This window comes from Plectropomus leopardus, chromosome 1 (genome assembly GCF_008729295.1).
Source record: "Plectropomus leopardus isolate mb chromosome 1, YSFRI_Pleo_2.0, whole genome shotgun sequence".
NCBI lineage: Eukaryota > Metazoa > Chordata > Actinopteri > Perciformes > Serranidae > Plectropomus > Plectropomus leopardus.
Genome location: NC_056463.1, coordinates 32459223 through 32478562, shown reverse-complemented (window position 1 = coordinate 32478562; position 19340 = coordinate 32459223). Strand labels below are relative to the sequence as shown.

Below are 19340 nucleotides of genomic sequence, written 5' to 3'. Positions count from 1 at the left end.
ACAAACAAACAAAAAAAACAAGACTGTACAGTCATGCATATACCCAGCTACATGTGCAGGTGTGTACTGAAACACACATGCTCATGTAAACACACACACACACGCACACACACTGCTGTTGCATTAATAATGTTGACCTGCCTCTTTCCAGTGAATAATGAAACATGGCTCTGCTTTGATGTAGTAAGATGTTGGACCCTCAGAAAAACACTCCTATGGCCTCACCTATACACACAAACACACACACACACACACACACACACACACACACACACACACACACAGATGTTTCAGTGTGACATGGTGAGTCTGGAGTCTCCTTCACTTTAACTTTGGACAGGAGAGAGAGACAGTATGAACTGGTTGCATGTCTGTGTTACAATTTCAGAGATTTCCATAAGGCCATTATAATAAAGTTTTAAGCTGCAGCCTAGTTGACCTGGTGTTGCACTAATGTTCAAGAGGAAAGATGGGACAGTATGGAGGGAAGACAGGAGGTCAAGTCTGTTGCAAATAGAAGAGGGAGAGAGGGAATAAGATGATATTAATTGTTCCTTAAAGACATTTCTGCCCTATCTTTATTCAGAATCATTAATCTCACCCCTCTTAACGTCAGTGTGTTTTTTGTACAACGCTGCTGAGGTAAGATGTTCAAGAAAAAGACCGAAAACGTCACTGTGTTGCAGTCTTTTCATTTGTCCATTGCTGCAACTTCATGCATATTCTTCCCGCAGGGTTTAATTGTTGCCTTTCCAGAAACCCACTTGCTGCCCAGCGCTCACTTTTGTGCTATTCAATTCCGCAAGCCCAGCTTTGCTCGCAGTGATACAAAGAAAATGAGAATTACAGAAATAGCAATGCTAATTTTCAGTCACGCTGCCTGTGCCCACCGTCTCATTTGCCACCGCCTCTCCAACTAATCTGCGAATGAAACAAATACATGAAAGAGAGAGAAAAGTGCATCAGCTATCCTAAAAATCCTCCAGATTTGGGTTAGTACTTCTATAAACCTGTGAGAAAAATACAACCCAACAACTGACAAGCTGACCTGGTTTTTCCTGACTGGGAATATCTGCGCAAACAGAGTGTCCTGATGTCCTGTTTCCCTCACAAACAATGTTTATCTCAAGTGAACATGGCGCTTGATTGATAGCAGTCTTTTCAGTTCAGAGTCGAGGCAGTTTATCACAACAGCCCGACAGTGTGCTGCAGTGAAGGTTGCTAAACCAGGGTGGCTTCATCTATTTTATCTTTCACCTCTACTGAATTTCCCCTCGATGCAGTGCAAGACATTGTAAATATTCCTCCCGTCAATGCATTTATCCTTCATCCAGGCTGCATTAAATCTGCCTGCAGGTGTTTTTCATGAATTCTTAAAATCTACTTTTTTATAATGTCTCTTTAATGTATCATGACTTATCTTGATATTTTTTTCTTTTGGTTGATGTAAACAGGTCTCAAACCTATAGAATTACTTTCTTTGTACATAACATGCTTCGACAAAGAGATCAATTAGGTTGAGCAGAGCCAGACTTAGCACATTCGGTTTTTGTTTGTTGGTCCCTTCAGCTGTTATCTGTTATATTTGTTAGTTTAACTATGAGCAAGAACAAGAGCTAATGAGCTAATCACCCCCTCTGGGAGGTGCATCAGGCGAAGCTGCTGATGTCGCTCAGAGAAAGATCCACCACTAAGTTTGAGTTAAGTGCAACTTAATTAACAATAAGATATCACATTTGAAAATGTGCTGTGCTAAACAGTGGAGGACATCTTTTTAAAGGCCCAGTGTGTAAGATTTTGGGACATGTAGTGGTGTCTAGCAGTGACAATTGCAGTAAAAGTGAGTACATTTTTCTCGTTAAAAATTTTTCATTGTTCAATGTGTAGGAGCTGAATGATCTGCAAAGGTCACGTTATATCAAAATAAATGGACCAGTTGATTAAAACTGGTAAAAACCCTGATAACAAGCAGTTTCATTAAAAAAAAAAAAAATCATTCTTTATCAATGTCACTAGTCGCAGAGGGGCTTCTGATTATGGTGGTGGACATGAAAACATGAGCCAATGTTTGTTTATCAATTCTGGGTCACTGTAGAAGCATCGCTTTGCACCATAGTGATATCCATAGATAAGATAAGGACTCACTGCCTATGTAGATATAAATAGCTCATTCTAAGGTAACAATAACAACCATTCTTACTGTCAGGTGATTAAAAACTAGAGAAACATTACTATACTATATTCCATTTCTGCCAGAATAACCCACTAAATCTTACACACGGACCTTTAATGGTGACCTTATTCTAACCTGTTAACGTTGTTTTAAACAAAAAACATCTGCCTCTCCTGCCATATGAAAGAGGCCTTTTTCTCCTCAACTTATGTTTGTTATACAGACAATGAATTACGTTTTTAAATGTTCCATGAAATGTTCTTTAGTAATCACTACATATTGTCAGTAGGTACAATACAATCCCTTCATGTCAATTAGATTACACTAATGCACGAGTACACTGTAAAGACTGGTAGACGCTTTGTGAATGTGACTGAATAGTTGCGTCCTTCTATAATTTTTCATAATAATTTACAAATTTTAAACTTTATTCTGACTTAAACTTCATTCTGAGTTTCAATTCAAAAGCACCATCTTCCCAACAAGGCTCTGTCATCACTGACGGCTCTTGTATATATAGTTGCATGCTGTATTTTCAACTGGGTGTTTAGTGTTTTCGGGGTTTTCAGCGTGGAATTTTCCATTTGTATGCTTTGACAGGATTTTTCTTTGTTGCCTGAAATAGCTTGTCGTTGGAGTCCTCCACGATCGAGGCCGTGTAGCTGTGTGTTAATCATGTCAGCCTATGACAGTGCTAATCCAGTCCCCTTCTGGAGCTCTGTGCCAAAAACTTTATGCTGCTCTGTTCTACTTGTGTACTCTGTTCATACGCACGCCATGACAAAAACTTGTTCATATGTTTGTGTGGTGTGCTGGTGCTACATGGCTTTGTTGGGAGGGGAGGATGTGATGATGGATGAGACAGACAAAGTGGGAGGCAAACAGACAGACAAGATGGAAACAAATTCTGGATTTAACCAACAAAAGAAATGCAAAAAGAATGACAGATGTAGGAGTCCAAATATTAGCAGCTGTATTTTTTTTTGTTGTTGTTGAGTGAGACAGACAGGGATTTGGTCCGATTATGAAACAATTTCAATATTGTTTTTGTCTCTATAAATGGCAAATTTGCTGCTGTGTTCAGTTTCTGACCTTTTTTTGCATGTTGAGGTCATGTCACAGCTCCTCCCAAACCTCCTCTCATCCTGTTTCCACATCTCCCTTTAACAGCTTTTAGGATTAATACTATTAATATTTTTGATCAATAATTCATCACTGCCCTTTTAATGTCTCCATTTAACTCGGGGTTCTTCCAACACACTCGAATTTGTAGCTCATTTTGGGATGGAGCATGTAGCCATCATGTACCAATTTTATATAGTTGCTGTCCTTATCCCGTTGATATAATGGATTTCTGTAGGTGGTAAGAGTTGAGCCAAAATCACATCTTATGTTGAATACTTAGTCCTCCTTCCTTTGAGGGAAATTGTATCAGTTCCTATGAGTTAGAAGATTTGCCCGAGGAAGCACCCACATCACACCAGCTGAAGCATATTCAGCAAACTGAAGTACTGCTATGTTAAGTCAGTCAGCTACAGATGAGAAAAACTGACTTTTCTATTGTTAAATGTTATGGATTGTTACTCAAATCTTCCATAATTTCTGCCTTTTCCTTCTGGTTTCGTACGCTGTATACATTCATGGACAGAGTGGGTATAGAGAGCATTAAGTGGGGAAAGAAAGCATGAGAGAAGAGAGGAGTGAGTGTGTATGTGTGAGAGAAAACAGTGGAGAGTAAATCCTCTTTCCCTGCTGACTTTAATCTCTCCACGGGCTGAGCCTGGCAGTTCAGGCCTTACAGCAGCCGTCAGTCAAGACGGGTGACAGCCAGCAGGGCCGCAGGTGGGGGATGGGGACAGCCGGACCTTGTGTTATGTCAGCTCCACTGTATTGTGTGTGTCTGTTTGTCTGTGAAACATGTTACGCATGCTAAAGAGGAAGTGACTTTCAGAGTGAGGTGGATGGACAGAGGAGGAGGTGAGAGAAAAGGACGTGAAGTGAAGACTTAGATTGTCTGAGTTACAGTGTAATGTGAAACATTCAGGAATAAAACGTGAAACGAGCTGGAGAAAGTGAGATTTTTGCAGCTTTTTCGTTGTACCCAAAGGTAGAGTGTTGCTGTGGATCTAAATGAGGTGATGTTACGAGTAAAAATCAATAGGTTTCCCTCAGAATTTAGGTTACTGGGACACTGTAGTGTTTTGCGTCTTCACTCCAAATCCCAGTTGTAGCTCAGAGGAGCAGTAGAGCTAACATGAGCCTTCTGTTGGGCTGTTTTTGGTTTTGTTGCTGTTACTCACTAACGCAAGACAGCAGGATCACTTAGTGGAGCAACAGAATTTAAACATCATCTCTACCTGGTTGTTTGTTAAAACTGTATGTGTTTACAGGGCATCGGAGAGAGGGGCTGGGTATAGGTACTTGGTATTTAAGGTATTGACTGAAATAAGCCAGTACCAGGTATCTGAACTGGTCAGAAAGGGCTGTTTGTTTGAGTAATTGATACACAAACAAACAGCCCTTTCTGACACGGCACTGAACTAAAAGTGAACTGTATGCTCTCATTAAAATCAGACTCCACTGATAAAAACAGTAATTTTACTTCACTAAACACGGGAGCTCCTGGTCTACCACTGCCATAATCAGTAGGTTTTTTGTGTTATTGTCTGACTTTGGTGTTATAAAGGGTTTTCTTCATAAATTTATATAATTGATATACAAATGGTCATTTGGAGCTGAAGTCGAGCATGGTTCATACGACGGAGTTGGCAGTTCAGTGTCTGGAGATGCCACAAAAACATTCGAAAGTATGATTGTATTACACATCTGTGGCATCTGGAGACATTTTACGCAACTGAATGCTTTCATTCACTTGATGGGTATTGATTGTTATTGGTAACGATATCACTTTAAGGGTACTGGTAATGGTACAATTTTTTAAAACAATACCCAGCCCGAGGTGGGAGTCATTTGAACAGATACTCTGCTTAACTATGCATGTGGACATTATAGCAAATACTTTAACAAGAAGAGAATTGTTGTGAAATATTATAGAGACATTCATGGTCACCAGAGGATGAATTACCTCTGACGTTGATCATGTGACTTTGCCTCTACTTGTGCCACAACAAGGTTTACATTTTTGTTTTTCAGTGGAATGTCTCCACAACTATTTGATGGATTGCCATGGAAATTTAATACATATACACAGTTCCCAGAGGAAGTTATGTGACTTTAGAGATCCTAAACTTTTCATTTTTGCCATTATCAACAGCTTAATTTGTCGAATACTTTTGTCATTGTCTCCAAATACGTTCACCACTTCTTTCATTAAGCTTTACCTGTTCACCATACCTGTGTTTAGTGGTAGCTAGCAAATATTAGCCTGCTTACTGTGAGAATGTTAGCATACTCATACTAGCATTTAGCTTGAAGTACGGCTGTGCCTAAATGCAGCCTCACAGAGCTGGCAGCATGACATGGACTCTTATGGTGTGTCCCAAATCCATACTAGTAATTCTACACAGTATGTACTCTACATACTAATCATCTTAGCAGTGATTTGGAAGTTAGTATCCACAAAGATTAACATACTTAACCATTTCATGCCAACATGGAACATCACTGCTAATTAAACTTCACATATAGACTTTAATTCCTAGTTTTGTGTTTTCTGACATTTTCCTGGAGCTGTTTCACCAACACATATGATTTATTTCCTTTTCTTCCAGCTGTAATCAGCATTGTGAGAGAATAGTGTCCATCAACAGCACGCTAAAGTTAAGGGTTGTTTAGTATTGACTTTTTAGTAAACTTAGTATACTAAGTATACTTTCCAGTGTGAAAACATTCCAGACTCTAATCCTGCTCGGATTTAGTGTGTAGTATGAATCCGGGAACAAGCTGTAAGAGCATATTAATCTGATTTATTGTAATTAAAACTGATCAGATGGCTGTCAGTCAAACAAGTGTGCTAAATGGATGTCCAGTGGGTTAAATCTATAGGTTACCAGCCAAAGCTGTTGCTATAAAGTGATGAATTAGTGGTATGGTAAGTGGTGAGAGAGATGGTGTCAGTGTATGCAGGATGAGCAGTGAGGAAGGAACCACACGAATCTTACACGTGAAGACTTACTAGCATCACCAAGAACAAGGAAATAGATTTTGTGTACCATAAATGCTTAATTAAAAAAATAAGATGAATGTTGCATTGTTAAAGAATTTCATTGCATGTTTTACTGTGTAAGATAGCGTATGTGACACATAAACGTATAATTTGATTGGAGTTTTTCAAAAAAGTGAAAAAACACGCTAACAAACTGGTTGAAAGATGAACTGAAATTTAGATAATTACGTTGATTGATCGAGAAGTGAGTGACAGACAATGATGCAAAGAGCGCTCACAGTCAATGGAAGAGGAAACGAGAGGACGAAGCTATGCTGTACGCGTGTGTTGACAGGAAGTGGCTCCTCTGTAAAGAAATGAGCAATCAGCAACTGATCAATAACACAGCAGAACATAACACTGGGAGGATTAATGTATGTAGAAGCACATGAGAGTGCAGGTCTGACGGGGAGAGCATCAATGGACTATCAGTACTGTTGCCATTGACAACACAACCATGGGAACACTGTCAACAAGTAGGCTTGATCTGAGCATGGAAATGGATATGCCATTTTGAAACTTCATATCCAAAACGATGACGAGAGGCCAGATAATAACCTGAATAAATGACCGCATTTCTTCAAGTTAACTGAGTCTGTTCAGACAGTGTGCGCTAAATGTCCTGACCTAAGTTGGATGTGTGTTCACAGTGCGTTTTTCTTTCCCAGTGTTTCTCTTTTATCATGCAAATCCTCGTCTCTTCTGTGCAGTTCACCTGTAACGGACCTGATCTATGAACTGAAGCTTATTTTGCTGTTGTACTCCATTGTAAGGAGCTCTGGATTACAGCGTCATCCAAATGGCTAAAATGTAAAATGTCAACATAAATATTTTAAAGTGCAATTGTGCACGAGGCAAAGCAGACAAAAACACACACACGAAGAGAGAGAAAGAGAGAGAGAGATGCAGAGAGAAGCACTTTGAAAACTGTTTTTTTTTCTCTCCCTCCATCTCTTTTCCCGGCACACGTTCAATTATTAACCGCCCTGACGACTCCGCCGGGATGGAGGCAGAGACAGACAGACAGAAGGCGGGGCAGAACAAGGAGATACTTTATCAAACATCCAGCTGTGACTCAAACTGACCTTGTGTCCATTCACCTGAGAGACGTTGTGAAGGGGACTGATTGATGGATGCCTTGGGCTTGAGTAGAAAACTAACTTTGTTGTTCCAAAATCTGGTACATATTTTTTTACAGTGTCAAAAGAAAGCTAAAATATTCGGAATGGCTTTAAACACTTGCAGAACACAGGGGGCCTGAACAAGAGGACATTTTGTGCTTTTCTTTATTGTCTCTCATATAAAATAACGAGCATGGGTGGATTATGAGACAGTTGGACACTTGGACAGATATGCAAAAGGCCCCACAACCTATTTTACATAGGAGCAAGATGAGACCGTTTCTAATTTTTTTTTAGCATCTCTTTGTTGACATTATGCATCTTTTTTTGTAATTTTCTGTTTCTTTGAGGTGATTTCGTAACTTCTTTCTTCATTGTTTTGTGTCTCTTTGTGGTCAGTTGAATTCCTTTCCTGGGCGGTGCATGTTACAGTGATTTTAGTGAATTTTTTTTTCTACTCTCAAGACAAGCTGACATCAGCCCGTGACAGATTTCTTCATATCATATGGGCTCCAGGAACATTACTGCAAGTGTTTACATTATGGAGCCTACACTGCTACATGTAGCTACATGCTAACATCAAGGTTGCAGAAGTTGTTAATTTCTCCCCAGTCTTATTCCTTATGGAACATATGTGGTTAGGATTTTGGTTTATGTGCCTTTGTTGGTGATTTTTCATAGTATAAAACTTTACTCCGTTACAGTAATTCCCCGACTGTAATGACAATACAGAGACAAGGGAGAAGACAAGACTATCTAGTCTTTGACCACGTGGGAGCAATAGGGTTAAACGCACACATAGTGTAACTGGAGCTGTGATGTTGGGGGGTTACAGCAAATGGAATTTTAAAAAAAGAAATGGTGTCCACTGCGGTGCTCTTTGGGTGCACTTGGCCTGACAGAAAGTTTAGATACAAATGCATGGTGACCTATATACAATAGAAAACCACGAAAAGCATTTATGGTCTTTATTGCAGACTTTTCAGCATTTATAACACAAAAATCTTTCACAACAAAATATTCCAACCCAAGTCCGACTGCTGACACCTCAGTCATCATGCTCTATGAAAGGTTGAAAGCTTTCGAGCCTTTCAGCAACTGCAGGCCAGATTTCACTGCGCATATGTTGTACCCCATTGATATGACGTGATACGACAAAGTGACTTCTCCTCTTTTAACCTCCTTGGCACAGATATGGAAAGCTCTGGAACGCTGACCAATCAGAGCAGAATGGGCTTTTTAGGAAGGAGCATTAAAGAGACAGGCGCTAAAACGAAGTGTCTCAGACAGAGGGTGAATACAGGTGTTCCAGCAAAGACAGTATGAAGACAGCATGTAAGCATGTTCTTGTAGAAACCCAAAATATAGGTTTGAACCTTAAAATGAGCACAAAAGGTCCCCTTTTAAGTAAGTTTTTTCCACTTTAACCATGCAAACCTGGGTTTGGAAATGTTATTTTGCCGACAGATCACATCAAACTGACAGCCTCCTCCTGCAGCCACGACACCTGATTGAGCCCGAAAGTCAGCGTTCCCTTGGTCCCATGGCAGCACTGTATATTGCACTAGATTAGATTGCATAAAGCTTTAATGAGCCCAGAGCTGAAAGCTGCTGGGTGGTTAAATTTATATTAGCGACAAGCCACGAGATCAAAGCTCTTCAATATGATTTGTGCAATAGAAACAAAAACGCATTAGATGGACAAATGAGATCTGATTGGACTGGATCAGATTATTTGCCTCATTAAAGGCTTAATTTTCAGAGAAACAGCGGCACAGCGAGAGAGACTAGGAATGATGGAAACATAGAGACTGAGCCGGTTCCCGTCGTCTCCTTCTGCCCGACAGGCAGCAGCAGCAGCAGCAGCAGCAGCGTGTAGCTCTGTCAGCCTGCAGAGTTACAGCCACATGCATTTTTCATGGACCATACCTCCAGCCCTACTGTGTGTGGCTATATGAAATACTGTCTGGGAGCGCGTCAGAGGAGCAAAAATAGAGCCTTGTCTCTGTCCTGATACTTTGTCTTCAAACCGTTAGAGTGATGGAGCTCCTCCCTCGTTCATCTTGATTCACTGTTGATCCCTCGGGGTCGGCACAGTGGAGGTTTGAACTCAGGGTGTCCAGAGCTGCAATCGTTCTCTAATGGACAGTGTGTTTCTGGGTGCACACGGTTGGTTGCGTGCATGACTGCAGCTGTAAACAAAAGCTGAAGCTATATACCCACAGTGTTTTAAACAGTAAATTATGCATCGCTTGTGCTTATGAGGTAAGACTTCTGCCCTTTACTTTGGCTCAGTCAGCAACTCTGGTGCCATTTTGTATTTCAAAATCTGGAAAAGTAGTTTAAATATTTTTGTTGATGGTCTTTTCTTTACTGTATACAGTGAGCAGGTGTGACAAAGGTTTTCTCACCTGAGTATTTGCCAGCTTTGACGGCAGGAACTTTAAAGCCTTTGAAGAAATTCATGCACATTTTCCACCAATTTAACTCTGTTTCTGGATTCTTGGAACCTCTGTGCTATTTAGGGAGCAGCGTATATTCACCAGTGTTTGCAGAACCATTGTTAATAAAGGTTGCTTCACTAATGGAGGGCATTGCACAAGCCAGAAGTGAACATATTTAGAAGAGAGGGTGGAGCTATGGAGGAGCGAGGGCTGGATCTGGCACGTAGACTGTGCTGACGCCTCACAGACTGTCACTGGAAGTGGCCACGCTCTTAAATGTGAATAACTTTAAACCTTAATGAAATGTTAACAGGTGAGTTTTTGGCATGTCCATATTGCCTTTGTTTTTCAACCTTAGAGGTTGCTGCTTGCTTGCCACCAGTTTTGTGCAGAACCATTGTAATCAAAAATGCTCCATGAGTTGAAACTAAATGATGGCAGATCACATTTATTACCTGTGAGCTTTTTTTTTCTGTCCAATATTTGTTTTTATCCAAATAACAAGCGTGGGCCAACTATTAATGATAAGAGGATGTAGAGGACAAGTTTCCATCCTCTCTCTCCAACCTATAAAATACAACATGCCCACTGATGTCATCACCGATCGCATCGCCGATTGGTTCTGAACCAATTTTTGGGGGGTCAAAATGTTCCCAACAATTCAAAATTAGGTGAGCAAACTGGAACAGAACCTGTTTCATGTCATTGGAAAAAGGATATCAGAGAGTTTTACCTATATTGAGTCACATTTTCTGCTCAAGAAAAAGTAGTCCTGGTTTGTGTGAAATGGTGTTTTGTCAAGTGATAACTTTAGATTTCAGAGAGGGATCAAGTCTCGGTAAAAAGCTCTTTACTGTTTTTCTGAAGGACACTTCAACAATAGCTGCTACGGAGACAGATTAAACCGTTAACCCTGCTGTTATAGATCCACCGCTCTAACCTCGAGATGAATCTGGAAACAGATGGGGACAGTAAAAACCAAGAAACAGAAAGATGATTATGGATTTTTTTTTTTTTTTTCTTGAAATCAGCAGTTCAGTGACCTCACATGTCAGCACAAGCAGCCAGTACATAACCGTTCACCGTTCTGTTACTCAAACTGGACTTTGTAAGTTTTATTTCATTTCATACTGGTACCTGAAGCAGCAAACCCCGACCACCCCTGTGCGTTGCTTTGATGCAGGGCTGTTTTCGAACTCAGCACCAGCTCATGTTCTAAAATCTCATGATTTTTTCTCACACTCCAGGTCACATGCTGTACAAAGCGACATCTGTCACACAGCTTTATTTGCTAGTGTCACTGGTGCACTAACCTCCCTGTCTCTCTTCCTCTCTCTCCCAGGCTTTCTTGTTTGAGGTCAAAGTTCAACAGTCATCATGGCCGACGAATCAGACATGCGCAATGAGCTGGCTGACCTGCAGACGCGCGCAGACCAGATAGCTGATGAGGTACAGTAGAACACACAAACACACCTGCATATTCATCCAGACACAAACACTGTTATCTGCTCTAATACTGAAAAGAAAGATTATGCATCACATAATCTTTTTAGTAAGTATGAAATATTATGTTTTTTGTTCTGTGTGTGATCCTCATGTGTTACCTGCTGAAATGGCTGCAAGAGTTTTAAGTCTAACTTATAACTAGCATTTGTTTGATGTCTAGTTTGTAATTGTGCACCTTTGTCACTTTCATCATATTTAACAAAACCTATTCTTTTATTCTCAGGTATTGCTTGTTATATGCTCGTTGAATTGCACTTTATTTCATTGTTAATCACAGCAAGAAGTGTTGCATTTATCATAATATGGGACACATCATTATCGATACTTTAATGTATTTTCTACTCTGTTTTGGGTACCAGTCTTCAGTCAGATGAAGATACATGTGGTCACAGCTGGCTAAATTGAGATGGCCAGATGCAAACATTCTTGCCATAGAAAGTATTTTGTACACAGCCTGGGTCTTCAACAGGGGTTCTGGGACTCTGAGGTCCTCAGAATTACTGCAGGGGGGCAGCAAATTATTGACTTTTTTTTTTTTTTTTCAGGAATTATAATATGTTATAAAATACTCATCATCATGAATCCACCATTTTGCCTTTTGTAACAACAACAACAACAACAACAACAACCTCCAGCCCTCAGTTCCATATGCATGGCACTTTTATACAATATATGTAACAGGGAGTCCCTGCTCTGTCTCTTACAGCGAAGGGATCTTAGCCTGAAAAACCTTGAAGACCCCTGATATACGCATAAACATTAAGCATTTTTCATTGTGATTTGCCAGCCCAAATTTTACTTTTGAAATCCAAAAAAATGCTAGTAACCCAGCAGGTGCAAAGCACAAATTTCTGGGCTGTATACATAAGCAATCTCTGTGGGCCCCCCACCTTTCCTCGATTAATCCATCTCTCTTTGATTCACTTTTTAAATTTTTTTTAACATAGTCAGTTTGCTTTCTTTTTTTTGTCGTCTTTGGAACCCTGATTTTCCTTTTTTGGGGAGAGACATGACAATGTATGTTTGTGCTCTAGCAGCAAAGCAGTCACCCACTCACTCATCTTTAGTTGTGTTTATAGATAAATCTTAGTGCAGGGATGGGCTAAACCATTTTTTTGCCTTAAAGGAATGAGAGGGGCCTCAGAGAGCTTCCACTGGTATTTGTTTTCTACAGTTCAGTCTTTCAACCAATTAATTTAGGAAATTTACATTAGATATGACACTAATTACTTAGAAATACAAAGTGCAAAATAAACTAAACTTTTCATTCCAGGCTTTTGAGGGCACTCGTCGCATTTGGGGTGAGACTACAGTTAATCAGGACAATTTGGTCTATGGCGTGACAATAATGACCTGTTCTCATAAGGACACCACTGTATCTCCAAAGCCTGCAGGCTGACGGACGCAGCTGCTTTAATGTGACTCTCCCTTGTTTTAGCAATTTGTTCTTAAAGTCTCTTTCATCAAGACCCATGCTTTTTTTTGGGGGGGGGGGGGCAGAACTTTGCCCTTTTTAATGAGTTTGGAGCAGCTCAGGAAGAGCAGATAATTCTGTGCAGCAGAATAATAGAGCAGCTCAAATGGCCTTATTAAACATTCATGAGGAGATAATGCAAGGCCAAGAGGCTCCATGGGTGTGATGGGAGGAAAGGAAGAGAGGAATAAGGAAGGCAGGGATGGATGGAGATAATACAAGAGTGAGGATTAGGAGTGAAAAAATGTTTGGTTTAAGAAATGAATGAGAGTTGGAGGGATCCTGTGGAGGGTGGAAAGTTGGCAAACAAAAGGTAGAAATCAGATAATTAATCCTGGGATGAGAGGAAAGGAGAGCAGAGGAATAATCAAGGCTAATTATATGACTGAGTATCCAATTTGTCTGTTGTCTGTCTAAACTTTTGAATATAAGCGGCCTTTTCTTCTCCTTTTTCTCCTTCCAAATGTGTTTTGTAAACCCTCAATATTAACACACTTAGATGTATTTATGATGCTTGGCTGTGGTGATGTTCCTGAATGTCTGTACTTGCCCTCTTGTGCACTCTCAGATAATTATTTGCCCCCTCTTTCTGTCCCTGCAGTCTCTGGAGAGCACTCGGCGTATGCTGGCTCTGGTTGAGGAGGTGAGTGTAATGATGACACACATCACACGAACAGTCACAACAGAGAGGGAACAGGCCTGGGTTTGTGTCTCATACTAAGTTACAAAGATAGAGCATATACACCGATCAGCCAAAACATTAAAACTACTGACAGGTGAGGTCAATAACATTGATCATCTCATTGCAATACAATGTTCTGCTGGGAAATTGTAAGTCCTAGCATTCATGTGGATGTCACCTGACATGCACCTACATTAAAAGCTGGAGATGTACTTGCTGTTTGACCTTGTGTTCGGGTGCGCGTTAGACTGGGTCATGAGCGTTTTTGTATGTATACTTAACCATACGTGACGTGTTACTGGAGGATACCTCTAGCAGGCACACAAGAGAGTTCAGGCTGTATGCAACTACTGGATATGTGAGATGTAAACAACAGACATGGTGACACTGGAGGAGGATATTATTATGTTAATGCTGAGGTCAACAATGTTGGTGGTACATAAAGCCTCTAAGTCAAGCCTGCTGGGACAATGGGGAGTATGTGTCTCTCACATCTGCTCTGCCTCTACACTGCCCCTGCTGTTTATATGCATACTGCATCTCGCGTCCGCGTCACGTTAATTTTTGAAGACGGCAAAGCTGATGTGCCAAACCGACGCAGGGTACACGTAGTTAACAGCAAGTATGTCTCTGGCATAAGGCCATGTAAACAGCCTCATGGCAACGGCACTCCCCTATGCCCGACCACAACCTGCAGCACTCAAAGGATATGCCAGGGATGCTCTTTTGCCAGACACCACAGGACACCCACAGAGGCCCAGTGTCCATGCCTCGACTGTCAGAGCCAAGTCCGATCCAAGCAGTCCCCACCGTGGATCAGGGATACTCTAGAGGACTGCACGTCCCACCGATACTCGATAAGATTAGGATATGGAAAATTTGGTGGCCAGGTTGATGCCTTAAGCTCTTTGTCACATTCCTCAGGCCATTCCCCAGCAGTTTTTGCCATCATGCAGCACTGCCTTTAATTGGGATACTTGGTCTCTAACGGTGTTTGGGTAGGTGGTGCGTGTAAAAAGGTATCCACATGAATAGCAGTATTCCCAGCAGAACATTGCATTATAACAAGATGATCAGTATCATTAATTTTACCTGTCAGGGGTTTTAATGTTTTGGCTGATTGGTATAGGTTGGCTGTATAGGATACAAGGGAATTTTTTCTCAGTACATTGTTCAGTTTTTCACCTTGTAGATGAAACCAAAAAGGCACCAGAGTTTCACTTGGATACATCTGGTTACACAACTCATGGACCACTTATTTCACACTCGGTATATTAAACTTTCAATCTGCATCTCTAACTTCAACGCAGGGACAGACTCAGCTGATTCAGGGCCATTACTCTGCTCATATCGTCAGCTAAATATAGGTTTGAATGAAATATTTGGTGTTTAATTAGCTGGGAATCATTTGTAGAAGTAAATGGTCTGTTGGTGTCTGTATTGGGAGAAAAACTGTAGGAAAATGATGAAGAGTTTATGTGAGGACCTCACTGCATGTGCTGCTCTCCTATAGGCTGTTGGTTTGAAAACATGAAGAAAGGCAGCTCTTTATGTCTTTTGCCTTTAGAATCAGTCTTTGTATTAAGTATTTCCAAGCTGATTTTGATTTTGCTGACGTTACATTGCCATGAGCTTCTGTCAGGCCTCTAGTTCCTGCTGCTGGCCTCAGAGACATGGCCTGGCTCCAACCCCTGGACCAGCCACCATGTCTAAACGAGACAAAGCCGTGAGGGACAGAATGAGACCTGAGGCTGACCTAAACAGTGGCCTGCTCGGCAGACAAGCCTTTTCACTGGGAGTAGCTGAGTATTTGCCCTTTTGAAGATAATGCCAGAGGATTGCCATTTGTTCATTTCAACTGTTAGTCTCTGGTTTGAGGATGTCATGTGGTTTGTTAGTACAGTGTGTCTCCTTGCCGTGCTCCCATATGCGAGTTCTTGAGCTGAAATGAACAAAAGACACAAACAGCGACTGTGTCATGTTTTGGCTTCGCTTTACCTCTCACGCTGACAACATGTTCTTTATCCTTCTCACTTCGCATCCCCCCTGAGAAATAGGCTCAATGTAGACTGCAACATGGCAAGATGGCATGGATTATAGATGAGACTCAACATGACTTTTCATACAATACAGTCAATATTATCATTAATATTATTATTAGTAGTAGTAGTATTTATTGCAGAATAGCAACACAATAACAAAACAGAGAGATTGTAATGCCTCTGTGTTCTTAGAAATGAGAAGAGAGAACGTCTTATGGTTGCCATTAAAAATTTCACCAACCATCAGTGTTACCAAAATGAAAACAATGTCTAAAAGTGATTTCGTTGGTGACCGTATGGTGCACCTTTCCTTCCAGTAACTTGTGAGCACGTGCTAATACATCCTGTGTTAAAAGGGCTTATGGTGAAGCTTACACTAATTGAATAAGTGGAAAGCAGTCAGAGCAGTGATCACCCGCCTTGAGATCTGTACGCCAATACCTGCTTGTTTAGGCCTGCCCAGATCTGACAGTGTACAGAAAATATTAAAGGTCGGCCATGACATTTACTTTAAGCTGTCCTGAGCTTCCTTTTTGAAGTTGAGGTGATACGCTGATTATTACCACCAATTATTATCATACATGACTAAAGGAATTCATGTAACTTACACAAACAAACAAACAAACCACATGACTTTTTTTACAGCTTTATCTTGAAGAAACTGAGGGCAGCTTTTTGACGTTAATTTGGCAGCTCGTACCAAGGCTTAAACAGAAACGAATTACTCCTTTTAGTCAATATATTCAGCCATTTTCTTATTTGCTTTGCAGAAGTTCTTTGTGCCCTTTTGTTGCTTCCAATGTTGTTTTTCATTCTGGAAAATGCTTCGTCTTTATGATGTTTGCCTGAACAACTTCAGCATATTTTCTCTCTTCAGTGTAAAGTGGGTGATAATGTCCAGCATTTTAGCTAGTTTTAATATTAATGATAACTAATTTTATTAATAACCATTGGATCAATGTGAGTAAAAAAATAACCTTGCTGTAAATGAGGGTTGTAAGAAATTACAGAGGAGCTTAAAGTGATATTATATTAATGCTGATAATGCATATGATCAAACCCTGTGGCAATCTCAGTTTTTTGTTGTTGGTAGCACAGTAAAACCTTAAAAAAAATATTAAGATCAATGACAAAACTACACTTTATCTGTTTTTCTGTTGGGAAAAAAATATCTATCTTGAGTGCTACGCAAGGATGATTCGACATCCATTCCTGAAATAATTGTATTTAAATTATAAGAAAGTAAAAGATGGGTAAAATGACCTTGTAGAATAAATCTAACCTTTTGCTCTTTCAGGCTTCTCTCCTCGCCTCGAACTTTTCTTTTACATGATCCTTTAAGGATCATCCACACAGGGCAGCTCTAACTCTTCCTGTCTTTACTCTGTGTTTGTTATAATCTCTGTGACTCAGAAATTAAAGCTTCTTTCACTCTTGTGCCCAGTAAGTCGCTCTGGTTGAACTCACCCGCCTAATACCTAAAATGTAATTGTAAAATCTGTGCAGAACCTGTATCATACTATCATTATGCATGGATTTCATTTGAAATGCATGAACTTACATTAGAGAGCAACACGGGGAAATCAATTTATGTGAAATGCAAATTAATCTGAGAAGACTCACATAACAAATAATAAAGGGAGGATTATACCGGCACTGTCGCTGTAGTGTTTAAATGATGCAATTTATAGTACAGGTTTTTTTTTTTATTTAAAAAACTATCTAAAAAATCTAAAAAACTAATTCACTATCCACTGGCTCCAAAAGCCATAAAACACTTAAGGACATTCTTTTCCTGAAAATGAGTGTATTTTTTTTTTTTTATCACTGTAACATCCATAAACAAGACTGTTTCACAATGTCAGTTAGTGGTCAGATCATAAAAACACTCACAGTGAGTGATGCAATGTGTCCTTGTCTCATGCAGATTTGACCAATAAATCATTGTCTGTACCAGGGTGTAACATGACCTTTATTTTGTAGCCGGAGCCAGCAGACAGTTAGCTTCGTTTAGCACAAAAATTGTAAACAAGGAGATACAGATAGCATGCCTCTGTACAACAATCCTCAGACCAGCACCTCTAAAGCTCACTAATTAACATATTATAAGTTGTTTGTCAACCTGATGTCACTCCAAACTCATCACATATCGACACTTGGCGGGTGGTCCATCAGTCTCAGACAGCGATGCACAGAGTCACCCTCTGTGGCAGTATGAAATGACCTGGGCGACGTCATTTGTTGACACTCCAGGCAACTGGCATAGCATAAAGAGCATGAAAGTATGCATGTGCTTTTTGTTACTTCTGTTTGTTTTTTTTTTAAACACAATTCAAGGTACAAGGTAGATTTATTAGTCATTTTATAAATATAGTTTAAAAAATGAAATTAAACCTTGTCCTCGATCCTGCTACATCTTTGGAGTTTAAGGATGAGCTGATTAAGATCACCAGCTACTGTGAAAACTCCATCCAGTTGCTTGGGCATGTTGCTGCATCATAAACAAACATAACCAAGATTTTAGTTTTTCCCAAAAACTTAAGGAAGTAAACCTAAAAACTATTTTTATAACCTATTTTTTAAGTTTATTTTATTAAAGACTGTATGTATTTAACAATCTCAAACAGTGTATTTACTGTGAAAAAGAACATTAAAAAAAAAAAAGAGACAATGCATGTAACAAGCAACTTCACAAGTTAACTTGACACGTCAGTGCTGAGAGTCCAAAACTGATGGAAAAAGGTACCTTGCATATCATATTTTGAAGTTGACAGGCTACTAACCATGTGTTGATGTTTCACGAGTTGAGAATGTTTTTTGGTTTTTTTAAGTGTGATAACAGAACAGAGTCAGGCTAGCTGTTTCCCCCAGTTTCCAGATTTTATAAGTCAAGGTGCCCAGCAGCAGTGCTGGCATGGTGTAGTGAACATCTCATCAGACTCTAAACAAGACAGTAAAATAAGTGTATTTTCCAAAATGTAAAACTGTTTCTTTACGTATTTGCAACACATTAAAGCGTTATTAATTGATTGACTATTTACATTTTCAATAAAAACAGTGAAAGTAGTTCAGTTGCAGAATCTTAGATGAGCAGCATAAATCTCATGCATGTACATTATCTGAAGTATATCAGCAATGGAGAGATAGAGTGTAATGAATGAACTCTGAAGTGCAGCACATTTTTCTGAAAGGGTTTTATCAAGCCAGATCCAGAGATATTGAAGTACATATAAAAACCGTTATCTTCACACCAGGCAGGGAACAGAATGAGAAACTATGGCTCAAAATGAAATGTGGAGAAAGTGGGTGAGGGAGATAGGATGGAAAAAAAAAGTAAGATAGAGTTGAACATCAGAAGGAGAGATGAGATGAGGAGAGTGTGAAAGATAAACGGAGAGGTAGACTGGAGTCTGTGAAGGACATCATGTCCAAACGCAATGCCTCTGTGGACATCTGATTTGATGAGCAGCGTCAGGCCTGAAGTCAGAGAATACATTACACAAGATGGATGTGATGTTACATTCATGCAGGCTCTTATATGACTAGAAACCACTACGCTGTGGCGTTGATGAGGAAAATATTGACCCAAGTCATTTTATTCACGCTTGTAATCTTGTTTTTCTTTAAAGACAGAAAGAGAATCATATAGTAATATGGATTTGGGTTTAAAGAGTAATCTTTCTCAGGCAGTTTCTCAACCATTATAGTAGAAAAGAAAATATTTGAAAGTCCA

The 19340-nt window shown here is 39.9% G+C and overlaps 1 protein-coding gene across 1 annotated transcript in view; it reads left to right on the top strand.

Moving 5' to 3' along the window:
• The window catches only part of LOC121941128 (synaptosomal-associated protein 25-A-like), a 49640-nt gene that overhangs the window by 10809 nt on the left and 19491 nt on the right, over positions 1 to 19340 (top strand). The window contains exons 2-3 of the mRNA XM_042483855.1: positions 11246 to 11352; positions 13485 to 13526. Of these exons, the coding sequence (XP_042339789.1) occupies positions 11281 to 11352; positions 13485 to 13526 (114 nt within the window). The 5' untranslated portion in view covers positions 11246 to 11280. The remainder of the gene's footprint in view (positions 1 to 11245; positions 11353 to 13484; positions 13527 to 19340) is intronic.